The sequence below is a fragment of the Stegodyphus dumicola genome, chromosome 6 (genome assembly GCF_044657685.1).
Source record: "Stegodyphus dumicola isolate Sdum_Otavi_A_Nest chromosome 6, ASM4465768v1".
NCBI classification, from domain to species: Eukaryota; Metazoa; Arthropoda; class Arachnida; order Araneae; family Eresidae; genus Stegodyphus; species Stegodyphus dumicola.
Window position 1 is genome coordinate 63,059,063 of NC_140773.1, and position 26,603 is coordinate 63,085,665.

General features: G+C 30.3%; 1 protein-coding gene across 1 annotated transcript in view; it reads right to left on the minus strand.

Moving 5' to 3' along the window:
* Positions 1-23,364, minus strand: part of Dip-B (Dipeptidase B) — a 62,474-nt gene extending 39,110 nt beyond the window's left edge. Inside the window, exons 1-9 of the mRNA XM_035372911.2 lie at positions 23,047-23,364; positions 18,209-18,371; positions 18,038-18,112; positions 16,702-16,784; positions 14,267-14,396; positions 13,298-13,425; positions 9,151-9,326; positions 8,515-8,600; positions 1,894-1,998 (exon numbers count right to left, since the gene is read on the minus strand). Of these exons, the coding sequence (XP_035228802.1) occupies positions 1,894-1,998; positions 8,515-8,600; positions 9,151-9,326; positions 13,298-13,425; positions 14,267-14,396; positions 16,702-16,784; positions 18,038-18,112; positions 18,209-18,371; positions 23,047-23,081 (981 nt within the window). The 5' untranslated portion in view covers positions 23,082-23,364. The remainder of the gene's footprint in view (positions 1-1,893; positions 1,999-8,514; positions 8,601-9,150; positions 9,327-13,297; positions 13,426-14,266; positions 14,397-16,701; positions 16,785-18,037; positions 18,113-18,208; positions 18,372-23,046) is intronic.
* Positions 23,365-26,603: the final 3,239 nt, after the last annotated feature.

A 26,603-nucleotide genomic window follows, 5' to 3' on the forward strand; every position in this document is an offset into this window, starting at 1 on the left:
TTTTATGGTTGAAGGAAGACTAATGGCAAACAATGCAAAAGTAGGCCAGCAATCAGACATAGCTCTTTTCTTCGCTGTTGATAATACGATCATTTTTTTAATGTGGAAACAATTCCAAAATAATCAGATGTCCTTAGGCCTGTGTCTGGTCAACCAAGAGTTACCACCCCTCTTGAAGATCTGTATATTGTTATAGTAACCAAGTGGGATCAATGAGCAACCTCTGTAACTGTTACATCCATGGTTTTAACGTCACTGGTAAGACAATATCTGCTAGTACAATGCACCGAAAGCTTCACATGAAGGGTCTTTAAACCTGAGTGCTATGTATTTTGCGTTACCCTAACTGTCCAAACCAGAGGGGCAAGATTAAAGTGATGTCATCAACACCTCACTTGGACTACCTCATTTGGTGTAATGCCCTGGTCACAGATGAGTCCAAATTTATCCTGGAATCACATGTTAAAGCATAAAATGGTGTGGGAGAGAATGAGGTGCATGGAATAGGAGTCAGAATATAATCGAACATCATGCATTCAGAAGTAGCAGCATCATAGTGCAGGCTGGAATGGCTGTATGGTTTTGAGATGAAATTATATACCTCATTGTGAGAATGTGGTCTGAATGCCTGCTAGGCATTCAAACTGACCCTATTTCCAACTGACCTCACTGTAATACTATGCTACAGCAGCTAGCTCTGATTTCCTCCTTTCATTTAGATGATAATGCCATTACCATCAACCAAAGTTATTAACAAGTGAGAACATCTCTTGTATGGAGTGGCTGCCATATTCCTCCAAACTTTAATCCCACTGAAAATTACTGGAATGCCCTCGGGGTACTATTTCTGCACATTTATCTCCTCCCAGCATTACACAGTTGGGAACTGCCTTAATGGAAGAATGGACATAGCTAGCATCTGCCATGATCAATCAATCAGCTCATTGAAAGCATGGACAACTATTATAAAATTTATGTGAAGGTTTGGTTCAGTCATATACCTTATTAATGTAAGTTTTGTTTGCTTACCTTTAAAAAAAATTTTTTTTAATGATCCAAATGTAAACTCATCGTATAATATACAGAAATTAAATATTGCATTCCTCTTTGTACATATTAGCCATTTTTTTTCCATGTATAAACACATTTGCTACCATTATGCACAATTTGATGTTAATCAAAGCTTTAATTTTCCATTTATGTTGATTTTACCGTCACATGCTTAACTTTTGGAAACCAGTACATTCTGTTAGACTCTGATTTTGCTAGAAACTCTGTTTAGAAAGCTATGAATACAAACTTCCTGCAGTTAACCTTTTTTAATTTATTACTGTTTTGTTAGCCATATCCAGCTGTTCTTTCCCTCCATTTAACAGATGTTAATTTTTTTGATCTGCGATAAGAGAAATGAAGTGCTGAAAATTGTGGTGAAGAAACTGTCTGTTGCACCACAATTGTTTATTCATTAAATAAAAAAAGCCCCATACTGCATCTATTAATACAGACTATTTTTGATGACAGGATTCTGTCATTTTGAAAGAAATTCCCTGCTTGCTGTTTTGTAGAAGACAGGTCTCAGAATTTAACCTTTTTCTAAAATGCAAGGAAAATATACAACAGTAATAGTTAAATTTATATCCTTGTTCATAAAAATAAAAGGCAACTTATTCAGAATCAATTAGGATTACATCAAACAAATGTGCAGATATTATGAGTGAGTCGTTATGTCATGCTTACCCATAACTGGCATTACATCATATTGCTTCAACACTTTTGCAGTCAATGGGATAATATATAAATGCCACAATTTTAAATTTAACAAAAAATATTTTAAAAATTTTATCTGAAAATAAAATAAATTTAAAAATAACAAATGACAAAGGAATAACATACCTGGAAAAATCCCGCAACGGCAGCAGCGCCACATTTATCTCTATGCATACCTGCCATTACACCATTAGCTTTAATATCAGCACCTCCAGTATCATATGTAATGCCCTAGAATATAAATAATAATTTAATAATGTGTAAAAATTTGTTATCCAGGAATAATCATTAAACTTAATAAAAATCGATAAGTACAAATAACATACAATACAACTACACTAAGAAAACTACATAGAATCTAGCCAAATTTTCAGCATAAAGATCACTCTTCTAAGTGTGCATATATATATATACATATATATATATATTTTAACAAATATGTATATACGTGAAAAGCAAATTTAAAGTTAAAATAATTAAAAAATGTGTAAACATATAAAAGATATGGTATTTATAAAAAGTCAAGACAGGATTAATCTGGTGCAAGTTTTCCCCAATGGATTTTGAACTCTGCTGCTTCAAACTACCAGTGAATCATCAAATTTGTTTCTGGTGTGCGATTTAACGGCATATTCAAAAATTGCTTTGAAAATCCTCAAAAGTTCAAAAATCAAACATGTTTCGAAGAAATATGTTTAATGGTTTTTGCTCGCTTTGAATGTTCACAATGTTTATGCATTTCCAATCATCGCATAAAATGAAAATTTAACATCCAAAGTGCTTAGAAGGTCATCAACCTCATCAGTGAAATACGAAATGCCTAATACTATTTTGTGCTCCTTTGCATGTTCAGTGCTTTATTCAGCAAAATCTTCATATTCAAAGAATGCAATATGATCAATGTGTGTGTGTGTGATTATGGCAAAGCCTCGAGGGCTATCTGCCTATGGTGAGGGATGCCTTCGTGGAGGACTTTCTAAGGGAAACTGGCTTGCATACACATTACACATGGGGAAAAACATGAAAACGCCCATGCAGTCAGCCCATTCATGGGATTCGAACCTCGGACCGAACTACCAGTGTTCAGCGACTTTACCGCTCGGCTGCTGGTGGGCGGTGTAATATTATCAAAAGTCATCAAATGTGATAGATAGTGAAGTGGTAGTGATAGTTCCAAATTGAGTAAATTACGAATTAAAAAAACTTTGCATTTTTAAGTTATTGTTTTATGATTTATTGATGGTAATATTTTGCTTAAATCATTTTAAGATCAAAGTTAAAAATTCAAAAATTTTATAATTTATTTAAAATGTAGTTTTGTATTTCTGAATTGGGAAAATTATTGAATTTGACAAAAATTAGGTAAAGAATTTGACGTTTTTACTTAGGGAAGGCTTCTAATCCTAATAAGAATTTTGTACTATTGTTTAAGTTTCTATGAATTTATATTTTTTAATTTTTACTGTATGTTGAGAATGAATTATTGTTTGAAATTTTTGAGTTGCAGGTATTTCTTTAATGTTTTCAAGAATTTAATGTTGAAGGCTCTCACATTATGAAAAATTACCTTTTTTATTAAATTATGTATTTTTTTCATAAAATGGAGTGTGTTTTTAATTTTTACAATGAAATGACAGCAGTTCGAAAAGGCCAGTTGCCTCTATAGAAGGAACGGAGGCCTTTTCTACAGTAACTGCTAACTTGGCAAATCTTTTGGCCACTGGTGAAGAATAAACACCAGTTTGCTCAACTGATAAACCAATATGATGGATATGCTGGTATTTAGAGAAAGTTATGGAGTCTTCAAGTTTTGTAAAGAATAAGTAAATTTTAAATGTCTTAATAATAATGAAAAGTTTAAAATTTGTTGTGTTTATGAATGATGTGTTACAAAATTTTCATATTTTAAAATGCCTTCCTTAAAAAACATAATTATGAAAATTCTAACAAATAACATGAAAGTCAACATCTTAATTTGTATTATAATAGAAATATTTTCATCAACAAAAATTGGAAAGACTTTTATTTAAACTTTTATTTATTTTACTTTTATTTATTATTTTTACTTTTATTTATTTTAGACTTTTATTTTTATTTACTTTGTGAAAAAATTTGAACCGTGTGGAACTATTAAGAACTTTACAAAATTTCATTGGACATTTTTATTTCAGGACTCTAAAATATGCAATTGTTTTAAAAGAATACAGAGCTAAAATTATTTATTGAATTCAAAATTTTATGACTTCCAGTGAAATGTCAAAGTATCGGTCAAACTTTTATGACAATTTTTTGTTTAAAAGTTAATTTGTTTTGTATTTTCCAAATTATGTCTTTCACATTTTGCTGCTCTAAGGCTTTTTCTTCCACCCTGCTCACACAACCTTTCTTTTGAAGGGGGGATATGTGAAATATAACAAAATATGATAGCTGTTTCAAAAAAATAATTGGCGACCTCAAAATTAACATTCTAAATTTGGTAATCTGCCCCTAAATTCATCTCTTCTCACAGGTTCCAGTTTTTTCTATCTTACGTAACGTTTTAATGCAGATGCCTCTTGACCAATCAAATTAATTGTAAACCAAAACTCTGAACTGAAACTTTTCCGACTCCCACCCTTCTTCTTCTGAAGTTCTATTATATCCGTCCCTCTTTGGCATAAGCTCTCCTACTGGCAAGATGATTTTTATCCATGCTACTGCCGCTTACATTCTTAAAACAACGTCGTACTTCAAAATGCAACTTACTGTATTCAAATATAATTAGGAAACATCTTGACTGAAAAAAGGATGATTTGATATACGTAAAAAAAAATAAAGATAGTTATTTTTCAAGATACGTTGTGCTAAATTGCATCATCATGCTTTTCACTCTGCCACCTTCAAGCCACTATGGTCTTCTCGGTCATTTAAAGGTCTTCTCGGTTTTTTTAAAAATCATTAGATATATATATGCACACACATACACAAGGTCTGGCTAAAAAGTTTTAAGACTGATTGAATGTTAACTGTCTGAATAGTGCTATCTGTTTATAACAAATGGAACTGTAGTAAAAAAACACTTTGATTCTAGTCTGCTAATCACCTAAGATGAGTTGAGCAGCTAGTGTTTGTCATTTTCCAATGTATTTTTGTGGTTAGGTAGATTTTGAGATGTCAGAGATGACGTAAAAGATGACGAAAGAATGGGACATCCTGCCTCGCACAAGCCAAACTTACCGAATATCACAGCTGTTCATATTGCGTTAAGATCATGGGTTAATGATTAGGATGCTTGCAGAACATTTAAACATTGTTAAAGAAACTGTCCATACAATAACTGCTGATATTTTAAGAAAAAGAAAATTGTGTGCACATTTTGTTCTGTATTCATTAACTACAGAACGAAAAGGATGATCAAATAGTGGCTTGTAAGGTTTCGCAATAGACTTTTTAAAAATTTGTCACAGTGATGAATTGCCTGCAATTCAAAAATGATATTGCGGATTCCACCAATTGATATATAACTTTACAAGAGTTATAAGTAGAATAACTGGTTTAAAAAAAATATAGCACTTTTTTTTTAGCTTGGTCCTAAAACGTTTTAGCCAGACTGTATACATATCTGCTTGCTTATCTATATCTGCCACAGCTTCATATACACACACAACAACAACATGCACATACAGGTAATTGGATCTCAGTTTTTATACACTGTATCTCTTACATTTCTTAAAGATTCATTGCTTTCATTCCATTCTCACACCTAAATCATACAATATTTATTTTAGATTACTGTGTAACTAATTCAAGTGGGGAAGAAATATGCTAAGGATAATGGGTACTTCCTTGTAAAGTGGCTAATATTTGAAATTTGTACATTATAAATTTGGCAATTAAATTTGCCAACTAAGCAATGATAGTTATTTTAAGAAAGAAATATATTGGGCCATATAAAAAGTATCTGCATGTTTTTGGTACATTTTTGAACAAAAATATTCTTTATTGAAAATCAATTTTAATGAAGTACATATTCACCCTTATTATCTATAACCTTTTGCCACTTTTTGGGTAGTTTTATAATTTCATCAGTGCAGAACTGTGGTTTATCGTCGAAAAACTTGGCAAAGTGATTTTCAGCGTCAATCATTTCTGTACAATACAAGCAGTTATTACACTTCATTTTTGAAAATTTGTATGGAACTGATGGAAATGAGTCAATTTCTATTATTTTGTACTAAAGTATAATGAAAATAACCAAATGATTTTCCATCAACTGCATAATATATAGGATTTTCATTAAAAATAAGAGATTTAAGATTTAAAAAAATTATCAAAAAGTGCATTTATTAGCTGCAAGGCAGTCAACTTACTAAGCAACAATTACCACTCGGTTATTCAAATGATAACATTCTGGAAACTATTTATTCAGCAGGCCAAGCAAAAGATAAAAATCTTATGTTTTGCACAATGGAAAGTCATGTGGATGATAAATACATCATAATCTAACATAACAGTCCAAAAATTTTTGAGAGACTGTTAAAAATGTTTCTAATAGCAATCTTGTTTAAATTATTATTTTTTTTCCCTCTGCAAGCAAATGTTTTATATGGCACACATGTGCTCATTAATATATATGTATAAATATATATAGATATTAATGAGTTCATACACACAAGGCAGAATAAGATTCCATCAGAAATACGTTTTTTAAAATAGTATTATGAAAGAGTGCCAAAAAGTAACCTTTATACTTTTTTATTAATTAATTGCACATAAAAAAGATTGTAATCACATCCATAGCCATCACCCAATGTTATGCATGGTGAATATGAAAAATACAAAATTCAATCCAAATGCAAGGTCCCTGAATTTCTTTTGAATTACAGTAACTGTATACAGGTGTGTTTCTTTATTATACCTAAATGGAGCATACTGCCAAATTAAAATCTGATTTAAGTTTCTAATGGTTCCAAAGCAGAACACAACAGGATTCACCATTAATTATTAGTTTCCTGAATATGTTATGCTCCAGAAGTAGGCTTTTAAAGAACCTAAGCATCAAAATGTCAACTGACAGAGATGCATGGAAATATCTTTGCTTTATATGGTATTATATGATGACATCCTTAGCTGCTCACTTAATTCTTGGCTTAAAGTAGTGAATCTAATATTCCCAATGGATAACTATTCAATATAAAAAGTTCTTATTTTCAGCTTCATAACACTACAGAAATATTTTAAAAACAGCTGTATGACTTTCTTTTCAGTTCAAATGTAAGACATAGGTACCATCTTATGTAAAATCTTAAGGTATTGGAGTACACATTGAATAATGCGATACATCAAAATATGTCTGATTTTCAGTTTTCCATCCACCACTTTCTTATTTGCATTAAATTATTTAATTAAAATAAAGCCATATGGTGTATCTGCCTATCCATTATCCCATTGACTTAGAACATAGAAAAGATGAAATAAAGAAATCCAACATTCCCTATAACTCACCTCTGGGGAGGACTAATAAATTGTGAAAGTTTAATTGTAACCATTTCAAAAAGACACTTAAATAAAAAAATCCATGCCTTGCTTTTCTGCCTTTAAACTCAATTCCAATGACTTGGTAAGCTTTTGCTAAACACATTATTATTTGGAACAGTCCCATAAGACTTATTCCATTCCATTACAGGAATAACAAATATATAGTGCAATTAAAGTATAAAGCCACATACAGCGAACTTCATCAACGCATTAAACTTCCGGTGCTACTCATAAATCATAAAGCAACACAGTGTGCCCACTGGAAGAAATTTCTGGTCCTAAAGTGGAAGAAGAAATTTCCTGTCTAAAATTATAAAAACAGTCCTGTTATTTGTTATCGACTTGAATATCAATTCTGAAAATATGAATATGAATTCTGAAAAAATAATGTATTTTAGACATAAAAGCTGATATATTTTCACAGGTTTTAAACATATGAAAGTAAAACCCAGTTATGTAACTCAGTCACCCAATTATGGCATCTTGTCAACCATGAAAGCTGGCAATGACTAGCACTAAACATAAGCCAATCATTCTGGTGGAAGTTTTAAAAGAACTGATTATTCTGTATTTAGTTAGATAATCAAGAGATCTAAGTTATAGAATAATACACTTTTTCACTTTGCATTACCATTGTTTATCCAGTTTCAAATAAAGTCACACATAGTGCACGTTAACACACACCATTCTTGATGCCAAGATCCAATAGTTTTGTAAATACTTAACTATATGTCGTTTCATTTATGGTAGGTCCCAAATTTTATTCATGTGTATAATCCTTCTTCACGATACCTTTGGGTTTACATAAACAAGGTAAAGATCTTGTGACTGCATTATGAGATAACACTTATTCATTATTGACACCAAGTCACTCTACCTAGTGACAGTTTCCATTTGTTCTGAGTTGTAATCCTATAAACTTTATGATGAATTTATAAGTTTCTAATTTACTTTTTTTTTTTAAAGAGAAAGTTTCAAAATTTAAAAGTATTCGGATTACTTGGAATTTTCAATTAGTTAAATGATGCATAGTCAGGCTTTTAATGTATATTTTGTTCCAATTATTTATAAATGTATTAAGATTTTTCACTATCACTCATAATTTTGTAACAGAAGGAAATCATTTATGGATCATTAGATCGTCATATCTAATAATCTGGCAGGGAAGGATTAACAAGAAGTAACTAATGAAAAATAAAACAAGATAAAATAATTATTATCATCCATTACCTTTCCAACTAACACAAGTGTTTTATCATAAGATCCTTCTGGTTCATACGTCAAAAATATTACTCTAGCACGATGCCTCTCAACACCTAAATGTAAGAAAGTTTTTTAATATTCAGTTTTTAAAATTAAAATTTAATATATATTATATCTGTATGAATTGATTAAAACTTAAAAACAAAGTAGATGATCTTAGATGTTAAAAAATCTACTTATCCGCTTCTGAGAAAAAGAGACTTCTTTGTTAGAAGTTTCAAGAAGTTTATTATGAAGTTTCAGTAATTTCATAAAGCCATCATCAATGATCATAGATTTATACAGTAACAATTTATATTTTTTCCCCAAATTTGGAGTATACATTATATTTCTTTCCAAATAAAATGACAAGATTCAATATCAGCACAGCTGTATAAATCTTAAAAATACCAATTTAATCCTTTAAAAAAAAAAAAAAAAAAAAAAAAGTCTTATTATTAAATATTACACTCAGTCATAATTATGTCATTGCTGTTAGAGCAAATATTCAAGAAATTTCATAAATAAGTTATGAGAAAATTAAGCTCATGCAAAACATACATACTAACATTATTTTAAAAATATATTTCATTTAATAATTGTGAAGGTATGAAATGAAATTACCTCTTGCTGCACGATTAACAGCTGCTAAAAGTGGGTATTCCTTAGCAAGCTTTGCTTCATTTTCAATCACTTCCACCTGTATACTTGTACCAGCAAAAAGTTCTTTAACATATGTAGCAACATTTGGTGCTGCCATGCGTTCAGGATCTGAACCACCAATGTCACGGCATGCAATTCTAAACAGATTTATATATAAACCATTACAATATGAACATTTAACACAGGGATATGATCAAAATCATAGCCTTCAAATTCTATAGTGTTCTGGGATCCTTATCAGAGTTGGCACTAGTGAAAACTCTGCAAAGTTTTAAGGGAACCTGGCTCTTATACACGTTATACATGGGGAAAACTATGAAGGCCCATGCAGCCAGCCCATTCAGGGAATTTGAACCTCAGACCGAACTACCAGTACTCAGCCATTTTACCGCTTATTCGCTGGGGGGGGGCAGACGGATTTGGAAACGGTCAAAATGGATATATCTGTCGAAATATGATAACCAAAGTTTTTCGCAATTACGATACTTTCTTTACTTCGTACAAAGAAATAAAAAAGGGAAATTTTAATTTCATCTAAAAGCTTTGTTTTCAAACAACTACTACTTATACAATCGACTCATTTTATGTCGCAGGATTCAAGTATTAACAGTGCTTGAGAGCATTTTATAATGCCATTCATCACAATGTCGTATTCTGCAATAATTTGACATCAGATAAAAAATTAGCTATGCATGTACCTGAGGTACTTTCTCTGTATCTGTGAAAACCACTGTTATTTTTTGCTAAAGTCATCTGGATTTACTCTCTCTAAAATTAATTGAAATTGATTTCATGTTTTACAGATTTTTCTAATATTTGATCAATACAGTTTTTCTTTTCAATACAGCTTGTGATATGATAAGAACATCTCTTGCACTTTTTTTTTTTTTTCTTATGAGTAATGTTTGCGAGTGCTGTATTCTTATTGACCACATCTCTCTTTATTTGAAATTAACCAGCATGTTAATAGACAGCACTCTCATCCTTTGATAAAATCGACTTATGAACAAACAGTATGTCAAGTTCGCCAGCCTATAAGGAAAACAATATCTAGACTAGAAATCGCTTCCAAAAATGTAAATAAAAAATTTAACTGAAATTTAGCAAGTCATAAATTAGAAGTGAATTAAATTACATTTTGTTTTTGTTAAAATACACACACAAATAATTTTGCTTTGTAAAACAAAATATAATGTTAAGTTTTCCAGAAATGCCTAGCTATACTGCACTAAATTTTGTATTGCAGTTTTTAACTTTTGCTAGAAACATTTTAACCTATCAGTTATTGGATTAGAGAAGACATAATAATATAAATTTAATACATAATTTATATAAATTTAATATAAATTATGTATTAAATTTATATAATAACATTTATATAAATTTAATACACAATTTATATTATTTTTCTATTTAGATAAGTTCTAGAGTTCCTTTTATGTTAATTAACTAATTATAGTATGATTTAGACCTTTACTGTCATTTCTTCTTTCCATTTCCATGCCAGAATGCAAATTAGCTCGCATGTATTTAAGATGAGATCTTTAGATTATAAGACAGAGCGTGTTCTGCCTCTGGAGGCCACATTATCAGGTTGCTAGTTTAAATAAGATTTCTTATCTTTGACCTTCCATGGTAATCGTCAATATTGAATCTCCATGACGTTTCATTTAAAAAATTTTCTTAGACTTCGATGATGAGGAAATCACAAGTAAGAGAGGAAAGCTTTAACACATGAAAGTACGTTTAAAATAACAAAAAAATTTAATAATTAATGTACATATCATTTGTGGGGATAAACTTTATAATGTACCATATATTGAAGTAAAACAAAAAATTAAATACAAATACTGCTTAAATATTTGAATAAGATTTCATTATCATAAAATAATGTACATGAAAACTAATATTGAAATTAATGCGCATCAGAGTTATAAACTATTTCAATCTGACAAACGAAAAGAGTGAAAAACTATAAAAGAAATAGGAAACATGAATAAAAAGCAAGGAAGAGAAGAGATGATTTAATTTTTTTTTTAAATTTTACTCGAGATTAAACCATTATCGTAAGATTTATGTAAATAAATTAATTGCATAACCAAGCTTTAAAGCAAAAATTAGTGTAAAGTCTACAGTGCACAAGAAAAGTAGTAATTCCTACCCTCAGCCAACTCGCTCTTTTGTATTTACAAGTTGACACATGGCTACAATACAAAATTGTTTCCTAAAAGTGGGAGTTCTGGGACTTCAAGAGTCCTTCATTTTTGCTATCTTTCTGTCACATGCTGGCCTAAAAAAATTAAGGGCTTGTTCTCGCAATAAAGCCAAGCAACATTCTGGCCCCAGTAATCACTAATGGCTTAAAAGCTCTCCTCTAGAAGGTAATCAAAATAAGAGCATATAGCTTTTCTGCTCTGTATTCAGTTGAAGATTTGGTGTACGTAACACTAAATTCAGCTTTTTCATCTGCTTCCAAGGGCCCCATCACTGTGTCATAATTGAAAAATACTATTGAAGAATCCCAAGCAGCGCATCTGCACTTTCTCTAAACGAGTACAAAAAGAAACAAGCAGCGTGACAGCGCTTGTTTTATTTTATATTGAGAAATACCAAACAGCGTGATAGCACTTTGTTTATTTTACATTGATGTGTCCTTGATTTAAATCAAGTGCCCACATTATCAACATCAAGTGCACAGTCAGCTGTCCACAATATTCGAAATGTACTGGGTTTTCTTGACATAAAATCTCAACAGTGCGATCGCGCTGCTTGGGACTCAAACGGTTAAAAGACGATGAATTCTATTATACATATATAGTATTTATCAAAGAATCCGTCGTCTTTTAAGTTTAAATATATAAATCTTGTTCAGCAGGACATTCAAGGGCCCCTATGCGATGGCATTCTTTGCATTTATACCACTGTGCAAAGGCCCTGGTTCTTACCCATGTTAATTCACTGAAAAATAACAATAAATTTTCCAAAACATTTGCACAGTGTCTAAGTAGTGATCATAGAGTCATATGTCAAGATAACACAGAGTGACCCTGTTGGCACAGTAGTAGGGAAGCCAGCTGTGATAGCCATGCGCTCACATCTGAATTTGAGAGAAGGCACAGATGTTACCTAATGCACAGTGCCCTTGTGGCATAGAGGCATTTAAAATACTATCAAGCCAAAAGTTGTGTTGAGAGGTTAGTAGCAGGGGAAGAAAGATATCAGACCCTTGAACTTGACTTCCAGGGATTCTTAGTTTTTTTTTTTTTAATGCAGCTCAGAAAATTCTTACTGTCACTTTTAAGGTGTCAAGGCCTAAGCCAATGGCAGGCACAAACCTTGCTTCTTGGCAACAAAAGTGAGTTTCTAAAGAGGCATAAAAACAACAACTAGATAGCAAAGATACTGCAGTTAATAAGCCATTACTTTACATTCATATGCTTCTAGAAAGTAGATAATGGTAATCAAAGAACTGTAAATTTAAAAATCAGGAACTGAATTTAACTAACACTTGGTAATGAATCATTATGAAAAAGCAGTCATTATAACCCCAAATAAGTGCTCGGAGAAAGAAAAAAATTAGTTATTTAAATTATACGATAGGAAAATAATATTAAAGGGATAAAATTTTAACAGGATTTATATAAGTCATGATAAAAATATCTGAGGCCTGTAAGGCACAATAAATTCATAATATTAGATAACTTGCTGATGCCATTAAGGTAGCTGCCCCATTAATGATCCAAGTTAAAAATATGCTTCTGGTAGAAGTTTGTTGACAGATGCATTTTAAGAAGGGTATAATCAATATTGCCTTCATCATATCATCTTCTTAATAAAATGTCACGCGAATTGTTTAAAAATGATAGATTTTCTTGAATGCAGAAGACATCAGGAAATCTAATTATTAACAGATTACGAATTTTTGACAATTTTAATACAGTATAATTTAAAAGAATGATTAATAGAATCAACATTTTTAATTAAAAAAAACGATTTTAATGCAAATGAATTTTTAAAAAAATTATTTGAACCAGTATTTTTGAAATAAAACTTTTCACACCACAAACTATACTATTATGATAAGTTTTTATATAAAAATAATATTTACCTTCCCAGCTCCAAACCCACTGAAAATTGAAGTAACTTGCTAACTTCTGTATCTTTCCCTAAAGAGCTGTAACCAATCAAATCTACTTTGCTAACTTTTGCAGGAACATCTTCTCGTATTTCAAGAGGCTACAAACAGAATGAAATAACAAAGAAACTGAAAATAAGAAAAAATTACTTTTTTAATGCACAAACCATTTTTAATTTTTGTAAATAGAAGGGGAAAAAACAAAACTTCATTTACTTTGCCTCAAAATATTTATAACTACTGTCAACTTAATTTTTTACCTAAAAACAAATTTCATTTTGAAATTGTTAATTTTAAAAATGCTTGTACTCGAAACCCATATAACATTTTACAAAGATAAAATAAGTATCTCTTCACTCACTGCTCATATAATATGCACAAACTGAAAAAGTAATAAGAAGCAAAATTATAGCACAGAAGAATTATATTGCTGATTGTCATTTATAATGTTAACCAAAAATATAGATCAAAGGCTTTTTTTAAACAGAAGTTCAGTAAAATTTCTTGATTGAATTATTGTGAAATTTACAAAAAATATATCCTACTATTTCGTATTACAAATATACCTTAAAAACTGATAATTTTTCTTTCCTAGATTCGATTTATACAAACTAGATAAAATTACAGATGATTGCTTAAAAAATATCAGATATATTAAACAGGAATAACTTCCAAAATTGTTAATATTCAATCAAACTATTATCAACAAAGTAATAAGTAGAAAGCTATTATTTTATTAATTATAAGTATTAATTTATAATTGGAATCTGAATAACAAACTCATTAAAAACTTTAACAATTAAAAATTGTTCATATTTTATATTATGGTGATTCTTGGGCTTTTCCTCTTCCAAAACAATTACATAAGCCTACCTTACATGAAAATTTATACATACATAATAAAAACTTTGCATATAATTTTTTTATGCTACAAAAACTTACCACATATAAAGCTTCAGCAGCACCTAAAATAGATGCAAGATCACTGTACTTGTATTTTGGATTACTTAAATATTCTGGGTTTGAACTGAGCACAGCCAATATTGGACGTTTTCCACCTGCTTTTAAAATTCTGGAAGAAATATATATATATATATATATAAATTAACTGCAGTATATTTAAATTCACATACTTAAAATTTTCATAATTTGTAAACACATTACACAGAAACATTTCATTTAGAAACGAGAAAAATTTAAACAATATACAAATACAGCCTAAAAGACAATCTCAAAAACTCATCACTAGAAAAGAACTGTCCACTTAAGTTGACATAAATCTGTCTTTCTTCCACACAAAAGAGCATCATAATAGGTCACGACAAGAAGAAATGTAGGTTTTCTAATAATTTTCACAGTAAGTGGTTTTTAGCTGGCAGCTGAAACCCAGAAAAGGATTCAATTAAATGACTCATCTATTTCAAAGGTGATTTAGACATGAAAATAGCTCCTCTGAAATTTTATTCTTTAGTAGTGAAAACTAAAATCAAATTTTTTTTTTTTTTTTTTTTTTTTTTTTAAATAGTCAGACGCAACTTACCAAATAAGAATGCAAAGGAATATTGTATTCTTAACATAACTATCATTATACTTGTGCAAACCCAAAGAAAAGATTTTAGAAAAATTTTTAAAACATAAGGATCATCAAGAAAAGACTAGAAAATTCAGATTTTAATCACACAGAAGTGATTTTGTTAATGTTCAGATTTGTTCATGAATATGTTGTTTCAGAAACAGACGTAATCCCCCCCCCAAAAAAAAAATTATGGAATTTGTTAAGAGGCTGGGATTAAATGAATTTATGGGAAGCAGAAGCTGACTAGATTGCTTCAGACATCACTATAAGATGCATAACAATGATATATTGTTTTCAACTTGATATGTAGGTCTATTTCTATTATAGCCTATCACATTGGAAAGAAAATTCTCAAAGTAAAAACATAACATTAAAAAGAAAATGCCATCCTTATTTTTGATGAAATGGGAGACTATGCTAAAAACAATGGGTTTTGAAAGAAAATATTATAATGGTTGAAAAAAGAGCAAAGTATGAGTACTTGTTCATTTCTGAATCCAGCATAACTGGCACAGAAAAAAGAAAATCTTTTTTTATAGGCAAATCAAAATGTTGCATGAAAAATGTCATAAATTTATCTGCTGAATATGAGAATAATTCAAAAGCATAAATGATTAAAACAATTCTTAAACACTGGATAAAAAACACCCGAAAAGAAATTCTTCATAAAAATAGAAAAAATTAATTTTTCTTAATAACTGCATTTCCTATTCTTATATTGAAACTGGTTCAAAAAATTTATAAAGAACATGGATGCTGCTGGTGTTAAAAATCACAACGCTAGATTCTGCGTTGAAACCTCATTAAAAAAAATTAATAAAAAATTAAAAACTGACTTTCCTTTAACATTGAGGTAGAGGGAACAACTAATTTAGAAAATGAAGATCCAGAATCTGAACAATATGTGACAATTGATAATGATCTTGATACTGCAGGAATAAAGAATGAAGAAGAAATTTTAAGTATGACATTCTAAATGCACGAATTACCTTGATGAAAAACAGAATTTGGAAGATGAACTTCACATAATGAATATTCAAATTCAGAACCCATGACTACAAGGAAGACTTTAGTTTCATAGTTTACAAGCCATGAATATAAATAGACAATTTCTCTTTAAGTTGGTCCAGAAGCATATTTAAGGCATTATTCCTGAAATATTTAAGGAGCATTAAAGACTATACTTAGTGTAAAACAAAATTTAAACAACCTATGATTATGAATTTTTTAAATGTGTTAAAAACAATTTTCATTATAAACATGCATAAATGTTTAATCAAATAAATCAAAGTAAGTATTAATTTACAATTTAATTGGTTATGAACATAAAATAAATTTAAACAAAATAAAGTAAGAATAATTAGAAAATTACAATTTTATTCAATAAATGTAATTCTATAAATTAATTTTTTCCCCATAAGCAGATACTTGCTCAAACACTATTTGTCAGACATGGCCAAATCTATTGATCATTTAGCTGTCATCATCAACAACACTACCCAGAGTACATCACAGTGGATATATTGCCTCATGAAAAGGGAGAACCATGACTTATGAAAGAGTTAAACCCACGTCCTTGGTTTTGCTTTAGCAGTTAACTCTGACAACAAATGTAACTCTAAGCTGACTAAAAATATTTTCAATTCCTTAGTATTTTTTCTCTTCCCCCTTTCTTTTTTTTAACTTCTCTATATCTTCATAATTCCACACTCAGATATATTTCCTTACCCATGATGTACAGACTTACTGGGCTTTCACTGTACACAGATAATGATAAATAAAAAGCTGAAATCAGAAGTACCTTTTGATTCCTTTGACGGCAGCATCAGCAAATCGCCTTACATCATCGTAACTTCTGTCTAAAGGGCCAGTGGGACTATAAACCTTCAAAAAAAAAAAAAAAAAAAAAAAAAAAAAACAGATTAACAGATTAAAATATGTCACGAATTGGGTCACCCTGCAATAAATATGCAATATCCCGCAATATAAATGCTTTCAAATAATTTTTTGAAGTATTTATATACATTTTCAATTGCATTTAGAAATCTCTTACAATATCACAAAATTCAAAGAAACAAATCTGAAATATAAACTCAAATGAGAACAGGATAAATCTATAGGAAAGGATAGTACTAAGCATTTTGCCACTCAGTGCAATCTCTACAGGTCCTAAAATCTGCCACTTGGTATCTCTCTAAATTCAAAAAATTTTGTCATCCAAATTCTAAAAATCTTCTGGCCATCTTTTGCCACTTTGTGCAACCAGTGCAACTGCATCAGCCCTGTCTGTAGTAACATATTGTTAAAACTTGGATTATGCAGCTGTGATCATTTAAGGTAAATTTATAAGGTTTAATTTTATTGTTTTAAGTATGCTAGCTTATTAATTTTTTCTTATATTTATGAAATATTCATTTTCTTCAAAACTTGTAAATTAACATGAAAGAAAAAATGTGCAGAAATAAGAAACTACAGTACAGCAAAGTTAATATACAGCTTGTTGAACTTTGAATTAGGATTTAATTAGAGAGTTTTTGAAGCTACCAGCTACAAAAAAACAAATTTCATTCAATCTGCTTTCAAATCAGACAATAAGAATTGGTAAGCTTTCCGTCATTGTAACATCATCCTTCCGCAACTAGAAATAGTAATATTATCAGTTCTGTAATAAATCAGGTTTCTTAGCTTAACTAAGTGCATTTTCTAGATAATTACAAATAAAAATTTACATACATTTTACTGTATGTTTGAATTTGTTTAGTATTTACTCTGAAGTCTTCGCAGGGTGAAAACACACCACAGACAGTGAAAATATAGCTTGGTAGACAAAATAGGAGTGAAGTTACAGCTAAATGTTTACACATTGCCACAATTCCTAAACTATTACATGTAAACTATTTATAAGTGGTGAATGACAGAGGTGTGGACAATAAAAACAAAATGGCATTTAAAAGCATCACTCCATACACAGAAAAATATAGTTCCAATGCTTACTTGCATTTTGATAATTGTAAGATGAAGCAGTGAAACATAGCCTGTATGTTGCAGCTGTTAGCAAATAATGTATTAAATTTTATTTAATTTTAGTATATGTTTTAGAAAACAATTCAACTTTTATAAATATAAAAGCAACTCACCAACTTCTTTATATGTTCATAATTAGGGACATGAGGTACAATAAAATTTTCAACTTCTTCAAATACAGCATCAAACTAAAAGTAGATGAATAAATAAGTATGATTTAAATTCTCCTCCAAATAAAATCTATATAAGAATGATTTTAAAATTAGAGATGCAAAATAAACTACCTCTTTATGAATTTTCAAGTTATCTATGAAACCTTTCAAGAAGCTTGAATCAGGAAGTGTTACTTTAGAAACATCTGATGCCACAATTACAACAGAATCAAATTTGCTTGAGGCTTCTTTATCAAGTTCTGAAAGGCACGGAAGATATGCAGGATTTTGGGACCTAAAAGAATGTGAATTATTAATAAATTAAAAATCAAATATAGCAGTATCATATAATGTAATCATGGCTACTGTTATCATTTAGATGTTATTAAATAGCCAAAATCCTGGCCATTTGTACACAAATATGCAGGGAATTTGTGATTGACTAAAATCATTGAGTCATTTGAATGTGATTAAACTGTTAAAAAAATGAATTTGTTTTTACTAAAATAAAATCACTAAATGAGATAATTTTTTTATTTACATTAATCATGAGCAAATGAACTTGAAATAAATAGTGAAATCCACCATAACATAAAAATATGAATGCAATGAGATAGCAAGGAAAACTAATCTCACTGATGTCCTACATTCGCTGGAATCGTTCAATAATCTTTCAGTAAAAGATAAAAAAAAGGTAAATGAAGATGAAAATCAAAAATCTCAAACGAGCCTGGATCATCAGAAATTTTAAACTTGCATATAATGCTGGTGCTAGGCTTTTCGCCGCCCAGTGCAATCACTTTGATTTCTAGAATCTGTTGCCCAGTAATTCCCTAAATTTTATAAATTTTGCTGCCTTTAAATTCTGCCATCTGGTGTGGCTGCACCTGTTGCACATGCTCTGACACCAGCCCTGCTTACATAGATATTAATGTAAAAAATTAACAAGTAGCACTGCTGACAGAGGTATCTGACAAACACTTTCTGAAAGGGACCATGCACATTAAACAAGAAGCATATTGAAGATAAAGCTCAAAAAATTGATTAGGAATTCCTTACAAATGCTAAGAAGAGAATACTGAAATGCTCTCTAAATATTATAAATTATAATAGCATGATATTATTCGGATAATTCCCAGAAAAATTGTGAATATGTAGTGTTTATAAACAAACATTTATGTAATAACTGCAAAATGTAAAAATTTTTAAAACTATTTCTGATTAAAATTCTCCAAAAGTATATTCTAATATATGTCTCCTTAAAGTTAATTAAAGTATCAACATCACAATGACAATTTCCCATATTTTTTTTTTTTTTTTTTTTTTTTTTTTTCAGTTTGTTATAATCAAAATTCAATTGATAAATATGATCACTTTATACAGTCCTAAGTTTGACTTTCTTTACATATTATGCAATCATTTATCAAAAGTCTATGTACTTATATATCTTAAAATAATTTATTGCAACAGTTTTGATAAATCATGCATATCATAAAATTTTAGAAACTAGTTTTAATGACAAATGGAATTCAACTATAATGACAACAATATGAAATTATATAAATATTTCTCTTTTTTGATTTTATAATACAACTGAATATTAAATTTAAAAATACTAAGACTGAATTAGCTCATTAGGATAGTCTATTTTGGAAATTTGGAATAAAGGTTGATCTTTACAATATGGTAACCGGTAGTTTGGCGACATTTTGGAGGCGATAAAGGTTACTACCTGGGACTTTGGTAATAATGTGAGCAGTACTCAGTTCCGATTACGCATTATTTTGCGTGAGGGAAATGAGAGATCATGGGATATGTCGTGATATTAATGGACGAATTACGGTTCTTTAATCCGAAAAGGGGGGAAATCGGGAAAAAAAGTGGAGATTTTGTATTTAGCTTTATTCTGTGTTGTGTGAAACAGTGTTGTGTAATTTTTGGATCCCATGGCCCTAACTAAAGTGATTCAAAATGGGTATTTAGGCATTGTGATAATGAGAAGTTTGCTTTTTATTTAGCGGAGGAAGTATGGAGGAAAAATTCGCAGAAAAAATCTTTGAATAATTTTATTCAATGAATTAGAAAAGTGTATCCGCCACGTAATCAAGATTCTGAAGAAGATTAGGTAAGTTAGTATTTTTAATTATTTGAGGATATTATTTTTATGCATTGTTCTAAATGTAAGGTGGAAAGGAATTTGGTATTATTGGGAAAATTGTTATTAGCAATGATTTAGTTTAAAGTAATTAGGATTGTAAGATAATTTTTATTAATTTAATGTATGTGCTCATTTATATTTTAAGTAGTGTTTTTGAATTTAATTATATTTTAATGAAATGATAGTTATTTTGTGAATTTTATGTTTGTAGGAATTTGGTATACGTTTAAGTTGAAATAAACGTGCATGGAAACAATTTAAATATTTGATACTAAGTACTTGTAATACTTGCGGTATGAATTCGTTGGTGACGTGTATAATGTAATAGATGATTTAGAAGTTTTTGGATATTTTATTTATTTTATATGTGGAAATGTTCATATTTGTAAAGGGTAAATACTTTTTCGCGATCAGGTAATTTCATATATGTTCTTTTTACCGGGTTTAAAGATTGAGAAAATTGTCATGTATTTTCGTGAAATTTTTCTAATTTATGAGAAAAAAGCAGTGTACATGGATATAGTGAAAAGTGTGCGCAATGCCATTTTTGTGCAATTCTGGGATGTTCTTTTAAGTAAAAATAAGTCAACGTGTACATGGTTTAGTGATATTTTAATTAAATGATAGTTATTTTGTGAATTTTATGTTTGTAGGAATTTGGTATACATTTAAGTTGAAATAAACGTGCATGGAAATAATTTAAATATTTGATACTAAGTATTTGTAATGCTTGCGGTATGAATTCGTTGGTGACGTGTATAATGTAATAGATGATTTAGAGATAAAAGTTTTTGGATATTTTATTTATTTTATATGTGGAAATGTTCATATTTGTAAAGGGTAAATACTTTTTCGTGATGAGGTAATTTCATATATGTTCTTTTTACCGGGTTTAAAGATTGAGAAAATTCTCATGTATTTTCGTGAAATTTTTCTAATTTATGAGAAAAAAGCAGTGTACATGGATATAGTGAAGAGTGTGCGCAATGCCATTTTTGTGCAATTCTGGGATTTTTTTTAAGTAAAAATAAGTCGGCGTGTACATGGTTTATGTGTACATGGTTTATGTGTGTTATTTTGAAAAACGCATAAGGAGTATGGTATTGTGCACTTTTTCCCAATTTTGCAGTGAATATTTGTCATGATTAAGCAGTTTTGTTCGATAAAATTTCTAGCATAAGTGTAATTCGGCTAGTAGATTGTTGGAAGAAGTGTTCAGTAGATAAAAAGAAAAGAAACATGTCTTTACTTCGTAAAGACAAAATGGCGGCGGGAAAAAAAAAAATAGAGGGTTGCTGTAGGAGAGTTGGTTGCCAAATTTTCGCCAAAAAATCGCCAAGTTACCATAATGTAAAGATCAACCGGAATAAATATAGAATACAGATATTACAAGCAGAGAAAATTTGCATATATTTCAACTAACTGTACATATATTCTAGTTCATGTGTAGATTAGCTTCATAATATATATATATAAAATAATAGTAGGTAGAAACATTGCAGCGATAAGAAGGCCATACAAAAACACAGCCAACAATATTTATACTCCAACTTCAGTACTTCCTCAGATACAAACATATTATTAAAATTAAGCATGAAATAATGAAGTAAAAAATTTTCAGGAGATATTTGATTATTTAATATAACTTTACCATATTTAAAAAAATCCAGCATTTATATTTTCTTTCTATTACCTTGCATCTCGGTAAGTTTTTCTCAAACCTTAATATGATTATTAATTTAGAAGGTCAGACAACAAAAATCAGCATCATATTTGCAAATTTTCACAGGACTAGTTTTGATGGTTTTACCGAACTGAAGAACTGAACTATGATTTGCGCTTTGGCACCTAAGGATGATGGTTCAGTAAAACCATCAAAACTAGTCCTGTGAAAATTTACAAATATAAGGCTGATTTTTTGTTTGTTTTGTTTTACTTCTAAATTAATACCTGTTTGGCATGTTATTTTAATTTAATACAATTCTTTGGGATGGGGAAAGTCTTCAGTATTTATATATACTATCTGACACGTATATTTCCAACAGTATAGATATATTTTTATAAAATGTAAATGAAAATTTCCTTTCAATGGTCTACATATTCATACGAATCATTCACAGACAGACTGCGACACAAATTGTTGTTAAATTAATAATATTCAGAGAAACTGCTGCCTATCAGTCATCATCCATTATTTGAATTATTAGCAGAAAATATTCATCATGCAATAACACATTTGGCTTTCTAGACATTAAAGCACAAATTTCTTTTTTTTTTTTTAAAGTAAACTATATAAATCTCCTTAAACAAAAACAGAAGCTTCTTATTACTTACAAGTTGCCCCAGGATGTTCTTATTCTTATTTATGGGATTGAAACGCATTAAATTAGATGCTAAAAGATGTATAATTTCTCTCTGAAATACTAAAAGCAATAGCAGAGTTAAAAAAAATCGGTTCAGAGCTTTTAAGCATATTATTCTAATATAAACACCTTCTCATTTTAACTGGTGGTTAACTGCATTTTTTAATCCTATATTTAGCTGACTTCTAATATGAAAAGCCGAATTTTTGAATGAATTTACAAGCCGAATTTTTGAATAAATTTACAAGCTCGTATGTTTAGATCATGAAGAATTCCTGTACCACAAAAAATACAGCTGGATATTTAAATAAAACACAAAATTTATGAGCTACAATCCTTAATGTAAATACTGAATACACATGAAGGAAAACAGCTTATGATTTCTTATTTATTCAATATTCTTAAAATACACAAAACTCTATTTAAAAAACAAGAAATTCAGAATTTACCAGAAGGTAAAAGGAACCATAATACGAGAAGTCATCTCTGATGAAATTTCTTGAAATCAATTAAAGTACAACCACCAAACCGGCTTTTTAAATAAAAATTGCTTCCTTCCGCAGTTGACAACAGTAATCTCCGACTCGCCTCCTCAACCACGTGGATGGAACGGAAGTATACGATAAATAGACTTATCCAATCAGAATGTGACAAAGAAGTTGTTTCACTTTCGCCGCTCACAGTCGAGGTCGTACTGATCATCCCTTTGGGATTTGGGCATAGTGTGCGATTAGAGTACTCAACTCACTCCTTTGCAATTATCTTTCCAATTTCTAGATTACACAGCTTTGTTTCTTATCATTCTCTATAGGAAGTAAGATTATTGTGGTATGACGTTAATTAACAAAGTAGTATGAAGTACAAGAAACTAAGCAGACGTTTAGATAACATCCAACGACAAACAGCAGACATTTTGATAACAGCCGATGGCAGTCTGCCAATTCTTTTAAACACGGAAAAATTTCTAACTATTGTGAAACATAAAGTACATTGCTAAGAAATTCTTCCGCATCATCTAATAGGCATTGTGTATAATATGTAAATAAATTAACATCCAAATTAAGATTTAAAAGTACAATAAAAAAGAAAAGGATGACACTTTATTCACAATTCATTAAAAAATAATTTACTAATAATTGTGGATATCAATATAAGCTGGTAATGTGAAAATGAGAAATGGTAGTAGGATCCAGCAAATTGCGGATGAGCCATGTAATGCTGTAATGCAAGGATGTCAAACTCGCGGCCCACAACAAATATTTTTGCGGCTCGGCAAATAATAATATATAATAATAAAATAACATATCGACGAAGAAAAAAATGAAATGTTTACTGCTAAGTAATTAACGATAATTTATTCAGTGTTGTTAGATTACTCACAGCGAGCTGACACACACACTACTTAAATTACAAATGCGTGTGATACATCATGTTGAACTGCGGTGCTTAACCACCAGGGTGCCTGGGCGCCATAGCCCTACCCCTCATCGAATAACATGATACAAGTTTCGAATTATGTACGTAGCTTGCGTTCAGCTACCTTCGGCTTTTGGGAGACACGTGCACTCAGAACTTGTACGCATCCCCCCGATAGCCGAATGTGGCCAAACTCATGGTGTCAGTTTTCCAATCATAGTTTTGTACGATATATTGGTGCATGCATGTGCCTGCACTTTGCTTTATTATTAATTATTACTTAATTCATATTGTTACGGATTTCATAGTTATTTATTTATTTAGTTTTTTTTATTTAGAATTGTAATTAGATTTGCTTCATGTTGCCTTAGCAACGCAGACGATTTTTGAAAAGACAAATGAGTTGGAAGGTTAAAAATAGAACAGCGCGTGCATTTAATACCTAATAAATAAATATCCCGTAATTGCTGTTGCCATCCACAAAAATCCAGATATTTATAGATGTTTCCAGTATATTCGAGGAATTAATTATAAAGCTTATAAAAGCCAAGAACAAACAACTCATCTCAGTAGTAGCTGTAGTTCTAGCGAACTGTTTGTTTACTTAATGCTGTGATTGATTTGTAGCGATTTCGCTGTGAGATAGAATTAGTTTCTCTGTTTTGAATTGATTTTTGCTAAACGATTGACATTTTGTGATATTGTTAGAATATTTTTGAAGAAATATATCAGCATTTTGATTTATCTCTTGTGGAAAGAACAAATTTTTGTTAACTTTTTAACGTTAACCGTGCTTATTCAAGCCCTTTGTATTCAGTATGTCTATATCAAAACCAAGTGGTAGTAAAATTAAACGAAAAATCGCTGACGAACATAGAATATTCCAAGTAAAATGGGAATTAGAATATTTTTGCTGCGAAATAAAAGATAAAATAATCTGCTTGATATGTAATAATACTATTAATGTACCAAAGTTATATAATATTAAACGTCATTACGAACAACACAAATCGAAATATAACAATTGCGAAGGATTAATGAGAGAAGAAAAGTTGAAAGAGCTCAAGTTAGGAGTGAAAAAGCAACAGTCCATGTTTAGTAAAGTATTGCAAGAAAGTGAAGCGGCGGTACATGCAAGCTACGTCTTGTCCGAGTTGATAGCTAAACATTCGAAGCCTTTTACTGACGGTGATTTTATCAAGGAATGCCTAATGAAAGCTGGAGAAATTGTTTGTCCTGGAAATGTGAAGGCTTTTCAATCAATTTCATTGTCTGGAAATACAGTTGCGGAAAGAGTTACTGATTTACCCGCGAATTTAAGTGATCAGATCAAAGCAAAATCATCTAGTTTCGAAAGTTTCTCCATTGCCTGTGACGAGAGCACGGACATTAGTGGCAAAGCTCAATTAGCAGCATCTCTTCGTTCTTGTGACAAGAATTTTAACATTTTTGAGGAATTACTGGAACTAATACCGATGCCTGGTACTACCACAGGAGAAGATATATATATTTACTTGTGTTTTTGGACTTCTGCAGAAATACAATCTACCTTTGGCAAAATTAAATTCTGTAGCTACAGATGACGCTCCATCAATGACCGGGAAAAACAAGGGCTTCGTAGCATTACTAAGAAAAAAACTTAGTGAAATTCACGGTTCAAACATTCATCATATGCATTGTATTATACATCAAGAAGTTCTATGCACGAAAGTAATAAATATGGAGAATGTTTTGTCATATATAAAAAAAGTTATAAATTTTATAAGATCTCGAGGTTTAAATCAGCGTCAATTCACTGCTTTCTTAAGTGCGTTAGATAGTGAATATTCGGGTTTGTCCTACTATACCGAGGTGCGTTGGTTATCTTGCTGCAAGATTCTCAAACAATTCTGGGATTTGAAAGAAGAAATATGTCAGTTTTTAAAAACGAAAAATCAAGACGTAAGTTTGTTTTACGATCCAATATGGGTACAAGATTTATCTTTCTTGGTTGATATAACCAAACACTTAACCAATTTAAATTTATCGTTACAAGGAAAAGATCATATCATTACGAACATGTTTGACATAATTAAAGCATTCAAATGTCAACTAGTTCTTTGGGAAAAACAACTTAAAAATGAAGATTTGACGCACTTCCCGACGTGCAGTATGAACAAATCAAATTTAGATGATACTTGTTCGTATCAAAAATACGCAGAAAAAATTGCAAATTTAACAACTGAATTTGAAACGAGGTTTAATGATTTTAGTTCCCTCGAAGACAAATTTTTTTGTTTTCTTCGAATTTCTCAATAAGTATTGACTCAGTACCCAGCCATATGCAAATGGAGGTGATCCAGATTCAATGCAACTCAAATTTGAAAGCAAAATTCATTGAAGTGGGCGTGCCTGAATTTTACAAATATTTACCAGCCAGGTTTGAAAATACTCGAAAATTCGCATATGAAATTATTTACATGTTTGGTAGCACTTATCGGTGCGAGCAGTTATTTTCATTCATGAAAGATAATAAGTCTCCTATTAGAAACCGTATTAATGATGCTCACCTTGGGTCAGCGTTGAAAGTTATCACTGCAAACAAAATTTC